At 44.4% G+C, this 16,333-nt stretch overlaps 1 protein-coding gene across 2 annotated transcripts in view; it reads left to right on the plus strand.

Annotated features, from left to right (window-relative positions):
- The window catches only part of WDR35 (WD repeat domain 35), a 136,992-nt gene that overhangs the window by 52,701 nt on the left and 67,958 nt on the right, over positions 1-16,333 (plus strand). For both annotated transcript variants that reach the window (XM_073625339.1, XM_073625340.1), the window contains exons 14-15: positions 13,860-14,004; positions 14,101-14,170. In XM_073625339.1, coding sequence (XP_073481440.1) covers positions 13,860-14,004; positions 14,101-14,170 — 215 coding nt within the window. The remainder of the gene's footprint in view (positions 1-13,859; positions 14,005-14,100; positions 14,171-16,333) is intronic.

Here is a 16,333-nt window from a genome sequence, read left to right on the forward strand (position 1 = left end):
GAACACCGCCCAAGGGAGACGCCCACATGACCCAGCTGGCCGGCTAGTGATGGAACACCTGATGCCTGCATGTACGCGACGTCAGTGATGACGTCGCCCCTGCGGCCGGAGGCGTGGCGCTGATGCGCTGTGGGCACCCGCCCACCCCCCTAGGCATGTACGCATCCCTCCCCGCCCCGGTGAAAGGGGGGGAGGGAGAGGGGGAAAGAGGGGGGACACGCAGAGCGCATCGCAACTCCCGGGAGGTGGACAACAAGCCAGCCTGGGTACTCCAAAAGCCACATCTATCTAAAATGATATCTAGGTGAAATTGTGTCACAGCTAGGCTGAAAAAACTCATGGACACGTAATGATTGTGTCCATTGAGTGTACAGGATCCAGGTAAGGTACACTGCCCTCCAGACCCTGAAAACCTCACACATGGGTGGCAGGGGGACACTACCAACCCTGTCCATGGACCTCCATCCCTAATGCGAAGATAAGAGAAGGAAATTGGGACTTTAAAATGAGGCACATGTGTGGTGTGCCTCCATCCCTGATTCAGAAGAGAAAAATGGGAGTTTTGGGACTTTAAATGAGGTCCATAGACAGCGTGGAGATGAATTAAATACAGTGTATTTATTGATCATAAATTGTATCAAACATATCTCAACAAAAACCACATAAGAGAAAAGCACATTGTAATAAATGTCATTCCAAAATTGTTTATACACACATATGTATGTGCGCATACAATAGGGCATCGAGAATACATCAATTATGTCAACAGGACGCCACATAGTGGTCGTAACTGATAAATAGGTACATACAATGAATGCATATAATATACACGTAAAAACAGCACTAAGCGGTGAAAATAAAATTAATGACACAACATGAAACCATAATTGATTGAAGAAATATGTTCTAACTTGCTGGTGGATTGTGAGCATGTATCTGCGTGACAAAAATGTCCAACGCGTTTCGTGTAAACCACTCATCAGGGGCAAGATGCTCAACAATATCTGTAAAACGTAGTTAAAGTATCAATTAATATATGTGCTATATGCAACTGTTAATAACAGGGGGAAGTATATAGATCCCCCTGAGTACTTACATGAAGTCAGTACACGGAGATGCGGCAATGGTGGGACCGAGGCCAAGATGGTGGTCCTTACCGGGAGTTGAGGTGGGAAAGGCATGCGTTGGCGGAGCGCGTGCAAGAAAAGCCCCCACACACACATAGATTGGGTGACTAGGTCCTGGAATAATTCATGTATGGTACTATGCCAAATTAATAGCCAGAAAGGATCTGAAAACAAAAAACGGGGAAGTGCATGAATAAATATGTCATGATATGCAAGAATCTAATATTACATCAGGTTAAAGAAAAAGTGGACAGTCAATAAAAGGGAGAAAGGTGAACCATGTCCACTGGCCAAGTAGATGGTATAATGAAAGGCTATGGAGACAGTACCTAATGGATAAGGACTGAATGGATAAAAAACAAAAACAAAAAAGGAACAAGTAATGATGGAGTAAAGAAAGGGGAGGGGTAACCTGATATAGGCTTACATGTATCCCAAAGAAGTGGACGAGTGCTGTAATGAGGTCTGTCATTGTCAGTTTAAACACCCAAAATGTGTGAGCAGCGGCCATATATACATGCACCCGCCCCCACCACGCACACGCTGACACCACCAGCGTCACGCCAAGCACGGCATGTGCAGGGAGGGGCCCTGACGTGGACGGGAGAACACCGCCCAAGGGAGACGCCCACATGACCCAGCTGGCCGGCTAGTGATGAAACACCTGATGCCTGCATGTACGCGACGTCAGTGATGACGTCGCCCCTGCGGCCGGAGGCGTGGCGCCGATGCGCTGTGGGCACCCGCCCACCCCCCTAGGCATGTACGCATCCCTCCCCGCCCCGGTGAAAGGGGGGGAGGGAGAGGGGGAAAGAGGGGGGACACGCAGAGCGCATCGCAACTCCCGGGAGGCGGACAACAAGCCGGCCTGGGTACTCCAAAAGCCACATCTATCTAAAATGATATCTAGGTGAAATTGTGTCACAGCTAGGCTGAAAAAACTCATGGACACGTAATGATTGTGTCCATTGAGTGTACAGGATCCAGGTAAGGTACACTGCCCTCCAGACCCTGAAAACCTCACACATGGGTGGCAGGGGGACACTACCAACCCTGTCCATGGACCTCCATCCCTAATGCGAAGATAAGAGAAGGAAATTGGGACTTTAAAATGAGGCACATGTGTGGTGTGCCTCCATCCCTGATTCAGAAGAGAAAAATGGGAGTTTTGGGACTTTAAATGAGGTCCATAGACAGCGTGGAGATGAATTAAATACAGTGTATTTATTGATCATAAATTGTATCAAACATATCTCAACAAAAACCACATAAGAGAAAAGCACATTGTAATAAATGTCATTCCAAAATTGTTTATACACACATATGTATGTGCGCATACAATAGGGCATCGAGAGTACATCAATTATGTCAACAGGACGCCACATAGTGGTCGTAACTGATAAATAGGTACATACAATGAATGCATATAATATACACGTAAAAACAGCACTAAGCGGTGAAAATAAAATTAATGACACAACATGAAACCATAATTGATTGAAGAAATATGTTCTAACTTGCTGGTGGATTGTGAGCATGTATCTGCGTGACAAAAACCATCCCTGATTCAGAAGAGAAAAATGGGAGTTTTGGGACTTTAAATGTTTTGGGACTTTAAATATATTATAGAGTCTGGAGGGCTTATGTTTCCTGGTGTGAGTCCAAGGGTTGGCACCCACGGAAGTATAACATAGGCAGAATTCTTGCCTTTCTATAATTAGGGGTAGAGATGAAGCTGGCCTTGAGTACAATTAAGGGCCACGTCTCAGCTTTATCGGTCTTATTTCAAAGACTGCTTGCTTCGCATTCTTTGGTCCGGGTTTTTATGCAAGGAGTGATGCAGCTTAATCCACCAGTCAGACCTCCTTTGAACCCTTGGGACTTGAACTTGGTGTCAGTGTCACCCTTGTCAGTGTTACAAAAACAGCCATTTGAACCAATACAGCATACTCCCTTAGTCCTTCTGACAAGGAAGTTAGTGTTCTTGGTTGCTATATCCTCAGCAAGGAGGGTTTAGGATTTGGCTGCTCTTTCTTGCAAAGAGCCATATTTGATTATTCACGAGGACAGAGTCGTGTTGCGTCCTCGTCCAAGTTTTCTGGCAAAAGTGGTCTCAGGTTTTCACCTGAACCAAGATATTGTCCTGCCATCGTTTTTTTCCAAAACCATGTTCTAGGGAAAAGAAGTCACTACATTGTCTTGATGTGGTGAGAGCGGTCAAAGTCTATTTAAAGGCGACTGCTCAGATCTGGAAGACTGATGTCTTGTTTGTGCTGTCAGAAGATCCTAGGAAAGGTCAGGCAGCGTCAAAATCCACTGTTGCTAAATGAATTCGGCAAGTTATAATTCAGGCTTATGGTTTAAAAGGTAAGATTCCACCTTTTCTAGTCAGAGTGCACTCTACCAGAGCAGTTAGTGCTTCTTGGGCAGTGCATCACCAGGCCTCCATGGCTCAGATCTGTAAGGCCGCAACTTGGTCTTCAGTACATACATTCACCAGGTTTTATCAGGTGGATGTAAGAAAGCATGAGGATATCGCCTTTGGACACAGTGTGCTGCAGGCAGCAGTATAGGTCCACAATTCTGGAGGTGCCATACGGGTTGTGTCTCCCTCCTCTCAAATAGCATTGCTATGGGATGTCCCATATAGTTAATACTATGGCTCTGTGTCCCGTGATGTACGATAAAGAAAATAAGATTTTTATAACAGCTTACATGTAAAATCATTTTCTTAGAGTACATCACGGGAAACAGAGGTCCCTCCCCTCTTTTGGGATTTGTGTATATTGCTTTGCTACAAAGGTAGGAGGAGGGGTTATATAAGGAGTGAACTTCCTGTATTGGGTATACCAGTGTCTATCACCTGAAGGTGCCTATATACCCATATAGTTAATACTATGGCTCTGTGTCCTGTGATGTACTCCAAGAAAAGGATTTTACAGGTATGCTGTTATAAAAATCCTATTTTTTGTGCCTCTAGTTTCCCATTATCATCATTTTTTTAATTCTCTGAAAAAAGCTAGGGGTTTATTACATCTGGCTGTGTGTCTCTCATCTTTAACCATTGCAACCAGTCCTCAGTAAATCTGTGCCAAACTTTTTCTTGGTTGCATTGTGGGTTGGGTCACACTGTTTGATCTTTAAAACCCTTGGCAGGGTTGGCAGTATGTTTCTAAGGGAAGCCAAAGAACACTGAGGAGCTATGAGCAGTTCTAGTATGTTAGCATGACTATCAGGCAACAAGTTTTTTCATTACAAGAAGTCAGCAATGACAGCCTTGATTTTATTTTCATGGCAGGTGTCCTTCAACAGGTACTCAGAACAGGGACACCTCTGCTGATCAGCATCATAGAGTCAGGTTCAGATGTTTTTTAGTATATACAAGAAGTGGTGATTAGAAACTACATTGGTGCCTGACCCTAAACAACATGAACAGTATATAGAACCACAAATGGTTTATCATTTTGCAGGGGCCTTAATAGGCACAAAATCAGACACCATACTTAGTATAGAAAACATTAGCTTTATTGCTAAACAAAGCTTTATTGGAAAGAAACAGAATACTTAATCCAGACCATGAAGTATAGATATGTTCAACAACTTGGCCCAAGATCACATAGGTTGTACACAATACTGAAAATATTTTAGTCCCAAAGGGGAAGGTGTACAGAATAATTACAGTAAGTAATTTCCTTCCCAATTGCCCGATGCACTTCAAGACTTGCTCTTCCTCAGGGATAAATAAATTGACATCAGAACATAGGGGTTGATTTACTAAAACTGGAGAGTTCAAAATCTGGTGCAGCTCTGCATGTCAGCCAATCAGCTTCTAACTTTAATTTGTTCATTTAGGCTTTAACAAAGGTAACATGAAAGCTGATTGGTTTCTCTGCAGAGCTGCACCAGATTTTGCACTCTCCATTTTTAGTAAATCAACCCCATAGTCAGTAATAGCATAGTAAACAACACTAGTTCTAGAATCAAATTATTAAAAGCATAGTGATGCATGCAAAGAGGTCCGATCTATTGCAGGGGAAATAAGGGGAACGATAGCCTAGCTAACGCAGGGATCCCTCTAGGAACACGTCAGCTTAAAGTGTTACTAAACCCACAACAGTAAAATCAGTCTGTATATGCAGTAAATCATGCTTGCTATATTCACTGTTGAACCTAAGAGGTTAATCCTCTGCATTTTGTAAAAAAGCTGTTTGATCCTGTCTTCTCTGTTCCTCACCTTCTTCCACAGTCCCCAATCCATCTGCTGATAGCACAGAGCCTTGAGGGTACTCTGCAGATGTCCAGTTTGGTGTGTATTGCTAGAGAGTTTTTTTTCTTTATCGTACATTACGGGACACAGAGCGCCATTGTAATAACTATGTGGGTATATAGGCCACCTTTAGGTGATGGACACTGGCACGCCCTAATCCAGGAGCAGGTAGAGGGACGCTATTGGGTCCGGCTGTTTTGCCGCTCCGCCTCCCATTTCACCACTCTTAGTAGCGGCGGCTCTCCTCTCTTCCCCCATGCTCTTTTTCCTAACACACACGCTGATCCGGTCGGATCAGATGCCCGCACACGCGCGCAAACGGGAATTACTTTAAAAAAAAAGGGGGCGTAGTATGGAAATAGGGGGCGTGGCTTACCGCGGCGTTGGTGCGGCTCAGCTTCACAGCGCAGGACGGCATAGATTATAAAAGTCTCCATTGCCAGACTCATTTGGCTGATGGAGGGACACAGAAGCAGACCTGGGCATGTGAGTGTGGGACATGCTGAGCATTAATAGCAGTAACAGTTGCTGGACTATTTCTCAGCAGTGGGTGCGTTTTTTTTTTTTTTTTGGCAGTACCTCTGCATTTATGCTTAGAACTATGCCTTCCAGAAGGGGAAGTATGAATACCCCAAAAAGGGGACCAAAGGTATCACCCTCAGGTTCTGAGGACCCTAGTCTCGCCTCACCAAATGCCATTCCCCCCTGAAGGACCAGGGGTAGCTGATCAGGGTGTGCCATCGGGTTTGTCAGGTGTTGCAACTGTTTCCAACGCTTCAGCCCCTGTCTACATTACTGAGGATGTTTTCTCCTCAGCCTTGGTAGGGTTGGAGGAAAGGTTGGCTACTCTAATCGCATTATCCCAGCATGGAAGAAAACACGATAGGTCCCCTTCTACCGCCCAGGACCCTCAAACAGAGGATCGGTGGGTGGGGGAGGATGAGGTCCCCTTCAGGGGACCGTCAGGAGGCTGACTCCTTTTCCGAGGAATCAATTGTGGAAAAACCTTTTTCAGCTTCACAATCTGAGAAATTGCTGGTACAATCGCTTACAGAAATGGTTCGCTCCACATTTAAGCTACCCTTAAGTGAGTCAGCTGGAAAGCCCACTTCTTTTTTTGGGTTCCTTAAAGCCTCCCCAAGCTTTGCATGCCTTTCCTGTCTATCCATTGCTGGAACAGCTTATGCATTCTGAGTGGGATCACCCAGGTAAGCATTTTCTCTCTCCTAAAAAGTTCTCAGCATGTTATCCTATGGAGGAAAAAATTCACAAAAAAGTGGAATATACCAGCAATTGATGCGGCTATATCCTCTGTGAATAAAAATTTAACTTGTCCGGTAGACAATGCTGAAATGCTTAGGGATCCATCCAATAAAAGATTGGAATTCCTGTTAAAAAGCTTGTTTTCTTTGGCAGGAACAGTGACTCAACCTGCAGTGGTGGCAATAGGTGTATGTCAATCCCTGAATGCTAAGACCTCTTTATGAAAGGGCGCCCCCGCTCGCGTAAGTGGGGGGGAGGCTTCTGCAGTTTTCAAGGGTCTGGCAGGAAGAGTTTCGGGACAGATGGGTGGTCTCCACAGTAGGTCTGAGTTACAAACTAGAGTTGCGGGAGTTCCCGTCTCCTTGTTTTCTGAGGTCAAAAGTCCCCAAAGATCCAGAGAAAAAGAAGTCTCTCTTTCAGATCGGCTTTTGTCTCAAAGGGTGATCATGGAGGTCCCCATGGAAGAGCAGGGGTTGGGGTTTTATTCAAACCTCTTCACGGTGCCAAAACCAAATGGAGATGTCAGACCCATTCTAGATCTCAAGAATCTGAACCGATTCTTGAATATCCTCTCGTTTCGCATGGAATCAATCTGATCAGTAGTCTTCATCCTGCAAGGAGGAGAAATTCTGGCGTCAATTGACATCAGGATGCATACCTGCATGTGCCTATTTTCCCCGCTCACCAGAAATATCTACGCTTCGAGGTAGAAAAGCTCAATTTTCAGTTTGTAGCCTTGCCTTTCGGTCTAGCTACTGCACCCTGGGTGTTTACAAAAGTTCTGGTCCTCCTCTGGCCATACTAAGGGCTCAAGGTATAACAGTAATAGCATACCTAGACGACCTGCTCTTGATAGACAGGTTAGTACGCTTGGACAAAAGCGTGGTCGCCGCAGTCAGCTACCTGGAAGACCCAGGTTGGACCCAGGTCAACCTAGAGAAGTCTTCCTTAAAACCATTAAGAAGGCTAGAATACTTAGGTCTGATCATAGATACAGACCACAAAAGAGTATTTTTGCCCCAAGCAAAGATCAGCACCATAAAGGAGCTGGTCCATGTGGTCAGGGCAAAGAAGGACCCTCCTATTCGCTTTTGTTGTTAGGTAAGATGGTGGCTTTGTTCAAAGCCGTTCCCTATGCATCTGTCTCCAAAGGTGCGCCAGAGCCTCAGTTGGTGGTGGATAACCAAGAATCTGGAGAAGAGGAAATTCTTTATACCAGTTACATGGAAAGTGGTAACATCAGATGCCAGCCGTTCGGGTTGGGGAGCAGTCCTGGAAGAGGCGACTGCCCAGGGGAAATGGTCCAGAACTGAAAGGACCTTGCCCATCAAGATTCTAGAGATTCAGGCAGCACGCTTGGCTCTGAGGGCCTGGACATTCAGATTGCAGAATTGTCCTATCAGAATCCAATCCGACAATGCCACGGCAGTGGCCTATATCAATCACCAGGGGGTCACAAGAAGTTATGCGGCCCAGAGAGAGGTGAACCATATCCTAACTTGGGCAGAATACCATGTACCTTGCCTATCGGCAGTCTTCATTCCAGGGATAGAGAATTGGCAGGTGGTCTACTTGAGTCGCCAGCAGTTGTTCCCAGGGGAATGGTCCCTTCACCCCGATATCTTCCTGGCAATATGCCAGAGATGGGGGGGACCCCGGATGTAGACCTATTTGCGTCTAGGTTCAACAACAAGATGGACAACTTTGGGATCCACTAGCATGCGGAACAGATGCCTTGGTGACCCCGTGGGATAAGTTTTCACTGATTTATGCATTCCCTCCTATTCTGCTGCTTCCACGACTTATTCGCAGGATCACGCAGGAAAGGAAGTCGGTGGTTTTTGTGGCCCCGGCATGGCACAGAAGATCTTGGTATGCAGAGATCGTAAAGCTGGCGGTCGGTGACCCATGGGCCACTACCATCATGTCCAGACCTGCTCTCGCAGGGTCCGGTATTCCATCCTTCCTTACAAACGCTAAATTTAACGGTCTGGCTATTGAAACCCACATTCTGAAGAAGCGTAGGCTGTCAGGGCCAGGTGTATCTACCTTGGTTAATGCAAGGAAGCCAGCTTCCAGAGTCATATATTAGAGAGTCTTGAAAGCATATGTTTCCTGGTGCGAATCCAGGGGTTGGCATCCTAGAAAATATGTCATAGGTAGAATCCTTGCCTTTCTGCAAATAGGGTTAGAGATGAAGCTGGTCTTGAGTACTATCAAAGGCCAGGTCTCAGCCTTATCGGTATTGTTTCAACCACCACTTGCTTCGCATTCCTGGGTCCATAGCTTTATACAGGGGGTAAAGCGGCTTAATCCACCGGTTAGGTCACCCCTGAATCCTTGGCACTTAGTTCTGTCGGTATTACAGAAACAGCCTTTTGAGCCAATACAACATATTCCCTTGGTCCTTTTGACAAGGAAGTTAGTTTTCCTGGTAGCCATATCTTCGCAAGAAGAGTATCAAAGTTGGCTGCTCTTTCTTGTAAAGAGCCATATTTAATTATTCACAAGGATAGGGTAGTATTGCGTCCTCATCCTAACTTTCTACCGAAGGTGGTGTCAGGTTTTCATCTAAACCAAGATATTGTTCTACCTTCATTTTTTCCAGAACCCTGTTCTATGGAGGAAAAGTGGCTACATTCTCTTGATGTAGTGAGAGCAGCAAAAGTCTACTTGAAAGTGACTGCTCAGATTCGAAAAACTGATGTTTTGTTTGTGTTGCCTGAAGGTCCTAGGAATGGACAGGCAGCATCAAATCTACTGAGTGGATTTGGCAAGTAATTGTTCAAGCTTATGGTTTGAAGAGGAAAGATTCCACCTTTTCAAATCAAAGCGCACTCCACCAGGATTGTTAGTGCTTCGTGGGCAGTGCATCACCAAGCCTCCATGGCTCAAATCTGCAAGGCCGCAACTTGGTCTTCAGTCCATACATTCACTAGATTCTATCAGATGGATGTAAAAAGGCATGAGGATATCGCCTTTGGGTGCAGTGTGCTGCAGGCTGCAGTATAGGTCCTCAAGTCTGATGGCGCCCTGTTTTGTTTGTGTCTCCCTCCCTTCAGATAGCATTGCTGTGGGACATCCCACATAGTTATTACTATGGAGCTCTGTGTCCCATGATGTACGATAAAGAAAATTGGATTTTTATAACAGCTTACCTGTAAAATCCTTTTCTTGGAGTACATCACGGGACACAGAGGTCCCTCCCCTCTTTGGATACACGCATATTGCTTTGCTACAAAAACTGAAGTACTCCCGGTAATGGGAGGGGTTATATAGGGAGTGAACTTCCTGTCTTAGGGCGTGCCAGTGTCCATCACCTAAAGGTGGCCTATATACCCACATAGTTATTACTATGGCGCTCTGTGTCCCATGATGTACTTCAAGAAAAGGATTTTACAGGTAAGCTATTATAAAAATCCTATTTTTTTCTTGGGAGAGTGCATGTTATCAGCACTGTCAAGACAGGAGGTCCTGCAGCCTCATAGGACAATCAGGGGAGAATGAAAACTCCTCCTACAAGCTTTACCTAGACACTGATAGAAGTCATAAGAATGCTCTTAACTGCTGTTGAGAAAATGTATTTAGCAGTTTAGATTTACTAAAATAATTTTATTTCCATGTTCTGTGGGAGACTAGATATAGTGAATGCAGGGTCCTGGGTTTAGTAACACTTCTAAAGCATGGTCAGGTCTATCCAGCAACATGGCAGTCTGCCACCATCCAAACTGGAAAACAGCAGCCTCTTTTTTAAATAGTTTATTGCAGAAGTTTACATATAGTATATCGTGAATTGGAACATTACCTACAATAAACCTCCAGCTTGTTTTGTAGATTTTCCTAATATTCACTAGGTGCTATTTTATTACATAATGCCCTGGAATGGAAGCTGTCTTTGAGAAGTGAGAATTTATACTGTAAAGCCCTCACCTTTCAAAGAAAGTAAATAGCAGTATGTACATTCTCCTGCCTCCATTAGTCTCCCAGTTCTGCTATGACATCCAACAAATGTACCTTTCATTGCTCATGGTAAACACAGCCAAATGTTCAGTGTTCATCTGTTTTATCCTCATCCTGTAAAATTCCTTTTTAACTCGAAGATTGGCAGCTTCAGAACCTTCTTTCTAGACCTGGGAAAATAAGCCTTTGTAACACTGGGGAATGCAGGTAGAACGTGCTTGTTTTTCCTCTGGCAACTGTCATGGATCAGTGGATTTCTGAGGTTACATTGTAAATCATTGTAAGCAGTGAAAATAATTTTTTGTCGTAGCCACAGTTTTATTATTGTTCTATGCCCATCTCAGTCCATGTACACCACTTTTTCCTAAAATAATCTCCAGCTTTGCATTGCAGAGACTGGCATTTAAGACCTTTGCTGCTAAAAATGCTGGCTTTGAAAATACAACCAAAGGTAGCCAGGCAACTAGCATTTTCACAAGAAATTCAGCGGTAATACCCTCATTATTTCCTCTTTAAAGCTGCACTGTCTATAGTGTATGATGTACAGATGCGGTACAGTATGATTTTCAGCAAGTACAAGCACAGATCCGACTCTCAGCAAAGCTACCTGTGAAATATGTGCTGATTAGGGGTGCGCATCTTCACTGGCCTCACCATTCGATTTGATTACGATTATCAAGTCAACGATTCGATTCGATTCCGCGATGCATCACGATTACAGCACAAGTCCGCAAGTGCTCATGGTTTTCATCAAAAAAAAATTCAAGTAGTCAGGAGAACTCCATTTTTTTTATTCTATCTGTTCTTAAGAAAAAAAGAGACAGCAGAGGAGCTCCAGGCTCTCTTCCAAAATACTAAAGGAGATGGTCAGAGACTGCAGACATGCTACAGGAGATGGTCACAGACTGCGGACATGCTGCAGGAGATGGTCACAGACTGCAGACATGCTGCAGGAGATGGTCACAGACTGCGGACATGCTACAGGAGATGGTCACAGACTGCGGACATGCTACAGGAGATGGTCACAGACTGCGGACATGCTACAGGAGATGGTCACAGACTGCGGACATGCTGCAGGAGATGGTCACAGACTGCGGACATGCTGCAGGAGATGGTCACAGACTGCGGACATGCTACAGGAGATGGTCACAGACTGCGGACATGCTACAGGAGATGGTCACAGACTGTGGACATGCTACAGGAGATGGTCACAGACTGCGGACATGCTACAGGAGATGGTCACAGACTGCGGACATGCTACAGGAGATGGTCACAGACTGCGGACATGCTACAGGAGATGGTCACAGACTGCGGACATGCTACAGGAGATGGTCACAGACTGCGGACAATAATGCAGAGTTGTGGTGTGATGAAGACAATTCTCCCCCCGATCCCCATTCCAGCCGCCGGTTGTCACATCTCTCCTGAGGTCAGCAGGGAATTCTCCCGGGAGAGCGCTCCGTGTGTAAAGCTGTTATTAGTGTGTGTGTATATTCCGCTCATGTGACTCTCGGCCGCGCCTCCCTCCTCTCACGTCTCTCCTGATGTCAGCCCCGCCCGCCTCTCTTCTGACCTGATAGCTCCAGTCAGTGGGCGGGGCTGACATCAGCAGAGACTGAGAGGAGGGAGGCGCGGCTGAGAGTCACATGAGCGGAATATACACACACTAATAACAGCTTTACGCACGGAGCGCTCTCCCGGGAGGGGGCGGGCCAGAAATCGATTTTTCGGGTCGCATGCATCGATGCCGCATCGGGGACACCCAAATCGCGATGCATCGATGCTGCGATTAATTTCAGCAGCCCTAGTGCTGATGACCCCTTCCAAAAGCAGAACGGGCTTCTGGGTAATTGCATAGTAAGCCAGTAAACAAATGCTTCATCCACTGGGTATTTTAGAGTGTACCTGTTTTCATATCAAAAGATTTTCCTTTTCTCCAGCCAATGCCTGTGCACTTCATCACCTGCAAATCTGATATAGCTTTTTGACTTTGGAAAAAAATCAAACCCTTAAACCAGCCAAAGATGAATCAAATCTCGGTCGGATCAGCAAGGACCGGCAGAGATTTGATCCATCTATGGGCAGGTTGGTTCATCGAGAGACTTCAGAACAACCAGCCTGTCATATTTTCTGTAGGCAATCGCTGCCGGCAGCTGTAGCCACTAGCAGTGATCATTGTTTTCTGCCAACGGGGAAGGCTCCCCATTGGCCGAACAAAATAGCTCTGCAGGAGGGATTTCCCCATCAACACTGACTGTGTTGATGGTGGAATCAAGAGATTTTACCCATGGTGGAAAGAAAGAAAAATATATAGCCTATGGCTTGCCTTGCTTGCTCACTGAACACCTATTCTCCCTGACCCCCCCATGGATTGTGGACATTCAGACCCTTACTCTCCACAGCTAGGCTTCTATTAAAGATCATGCTGGCTGACCGATTCCTCCACTCCTTGCTGGCTCAAGGGGCCTATATGAGGTTTATCCTTATTATTTACTAGTGTCACAGCACATCCATAGACAACAGCCTGATACTTAATAAAGTTAAACTTCAGGCAGATATAAAAGAAACTGATTATGCAGCTCTATATTCATTTATATAGATCCATTGAAGCTGAACAAAACTTCCAGGAACAAGGTTCCTTCTGCCATAATGTGCTAATATGCATAGCATATTAATGTGCCATCCTGGAGGAGTTGGACTGCCTGTGCAACCTCTATAGGGTCCAGGTATCACCTCATGCTACCAGTAGTGACACTGACCTTAGCCAAATGCAAAACTAATGAAAAACAGTCAGAAAAGATGAGTAGGGAAAAAAAATTTCAGTGGCCTCCACCTGTAAAACCATTCCTGTTTTGGAGTCTCATTGTTGCCCATCTAGTGCACCTGTTGTTAATTTCATTAACGCCAAAGCAACTGAAACTGATTAACAACCCCCTCTGCTACTTAACTGACCAGATCAATATTCCAGGACTTTAATTGACTTGATGCTATAATCTGATTAAAAAGCGTTCCTTTAATTGTTTTGAGCAGTGTATATTTAGTGTGTGTGTGTATGTATATGTATATGTATATATATATATATATATACAGTATATATATATATATATATATATATATATATATATATATATACCACTTTTCTTGTCTGCAGCTTAGAGTTCTCAGAAGAATGGTATCCCATTCTTCAGTTTTCACATTAAATGTTCCTGTTTTGTCTAAATCTGTTTGTTTTCTTTCTGCAGTGCCCTTGTTTGTGACTATGACCAAAACCCATGTTATAGCTGCATCTAAAGAAGCCTTTTATGTCTGGCAGTACAGAGTAGCAAAAAAGCTGACCGCAATGGAAATCAATCAGTTGTTACGGACCAGGAAAGAGGGGAGAGAACGGTAAACATCTGAACTATGGTAACATTCACAGCATCACGCTATATCCAGCTGATCTCAGTTGAAATGTTCTATCATGGTTTTTTTTTTTTGTTGCAGGGTGTTTCACATCGATGATAGTCCTGCTGGAGTGGGTGACAGTCTGATGGACTTTAATAAAACATTGGTGGTAAATAGATTATTATAAATTTTTCCTTGTCCTTAGTCTTTCCTTGGGCCAGTATGTGGAAATTCTTGTAAAGTGCACATCTTAACAGAATTCAACAACATACTGGGGGGAATTTACTAAAACTGGAGCACTCAGAATCTGGTACAGCAGTGCATGGTAGCCAATCGGCTTCTAACTTCAGCTTGTTCAATTAAGCTTTGACTATAAAACCTGGAAGCTGATTGGTTTACATGCAGAGCTGCACAGATTTTGCAATCTCCAGCTTTAGTAAATAACCCCCACTGTGTATTTAAAACTTGGACTTATTTACAAGTGTAGTTAGGGCTGGACAGTGGATCTCTGAAGTTGGAATCACAGATTCATGCAAACTACTGTGACTGGGAAGCCTATACAAAGTGATGAGAGGCTGACCACCGCTGTTTGCATGTATCTGCACATGCAACAGTTACCTGCGGTACTAAAATACAAAATTTAAGCTGTTATGGGGTGCACCACAAAACTTTGTTTTTTAAGACAAAGTATTACTTTAGAGAACAGTTTATAGATCTTACACATTTGCATTATGGCTATTTTATGTGGGCCGTTAAAAGGCAAATGACGCTTAGCAGAGTCCTTGCTTAAAGTAAAGCTATAACTGAGAGAAAAGGTGTTCAGGTGTGAGTGAGCAGGCTTTGATGGAAGCAGCCATTTTCATAACTGTCCTGATCTGTGCAGTCCTTAAAATATAACTGAAGGCAAAAAAAGACCAGAATAGAGAGGGGTAAAAGCTTAGAATGACTTTAAGTTTTTTCTTCTTTTGCTGGCTGTGTCCGATTCACTCTCTTTAATTGACCTGATCACTAATGTCCCTGGGAATAAAAGTGAGGGTAAACTTAAAATTCTAAGTTGACAACAGAACAGAAATAGAGGGAAAATCTTCCTATATGTGGGGGGGGGGGGGGGGGGTGTCCCATGACAGCCACCTAAGAGGGGATTTTCCCCACTTTGAAATCATGCCCTCTCACTTCATGTTGAGTCTACAGAACAGGACGTGAAGCAAAATACCTCTAAAGAGACACAGATGGCAGAAAAAAAACTGACAGCTGTTTTAGGCCTCACCTACCGTGCTAAATGTTTTAACTTAAAAGAAGAATTCCAGGATTTTTTTTTTTACCCATACAGTGGGGCTGGGCACGCACTGCATGAGTTAACTGCTCGTTTTTGTCTAGGGGTGAGGAGAGCAGAGGTATACTTAGCTAATTGGCCAATTCTCCAAGCGCAAGACCGGTCCCTGCTGCTCCTGCATCCCATGCACTAGCGGCCTTATGCATGGACTGACCAGCTCTGGACATGAGGACAGCAGGAACGGTCCACCACTGGACAGGAAGGAGCGCTGTTTTCCGGAGGATTGAAAGATCAGGTAAGTATAGGCTTTCTGTGTGCCCCTGGACAAAATGAACAGTTAACCCATGCAGTGCAGGCATAGCTTTAAGCGCTTACGGAAATGGGCATGCATGCTTTTAGATGTAGGTAAGTTTGACATGCTTCTTAGATCCTTCTTTGTTCCTTTGGAGGTACATCTGACCTAAAGCTAGCCATACATGGATCAAAGTTTGGCCAGTTCCGCAGGGATTGGCCAAACTTTGATCCATGTATGGGTACAGCAGCTGTACAACCAGCCTGTTGGATAAATACTGTTTGATCAGCTATAGCTGGCGATGATGATCAGTGTATTCTGACGGCGGTGAAGTCTCTCTGCTGTCAGAGCACATTAGCTCAGCGGGAGTGATTCACCCATCCACCTCAAATGTGTGAATGGGGGAATTGAGTCAGTTTTTTTTCATCTATGGGCTGCTTAATTCTAAGCTGCGTCAAGCTGCTATTGCATTCCCATTGACTTGTATGTGTAGAAATGCAGTTTTGATATGAACAAAAGCCCAAGAACACACTGCAATAAACCTCTCAGCAACTGTGCAGGCTAACACAACGTCTATGGCCCATTAGGCAATTTAAAAAGAAAAAGATTTTTTCAGTATTGCGCAATAAGATGCAGTAATTAAATAACTGTATACTTTTTAAGATCTCTGAAAAAAATTTCTATAAAGTATAAAAAAATGCACATTTATAGTACTATAGTCATCACAATAATACTATACGAATGTAAGAACAGCCCATAAAAAAAAA

Source organism: Aquarana catesbeiana, linkage group LG04 (genome assembly GCF_042186555.1).
Source record: "Aquarana catesbeiana isolate 2022-GZ linkage group LG04, ASM4218655v1, whole genome shotgun sequence".
NCBI classification, from domain to species: domain Eukaryota; kingdom Metazoa; phylum Chordata; class Amphibia; order Anura; family Ranidae; genus Aquarana; species Aquarana catesbeiana.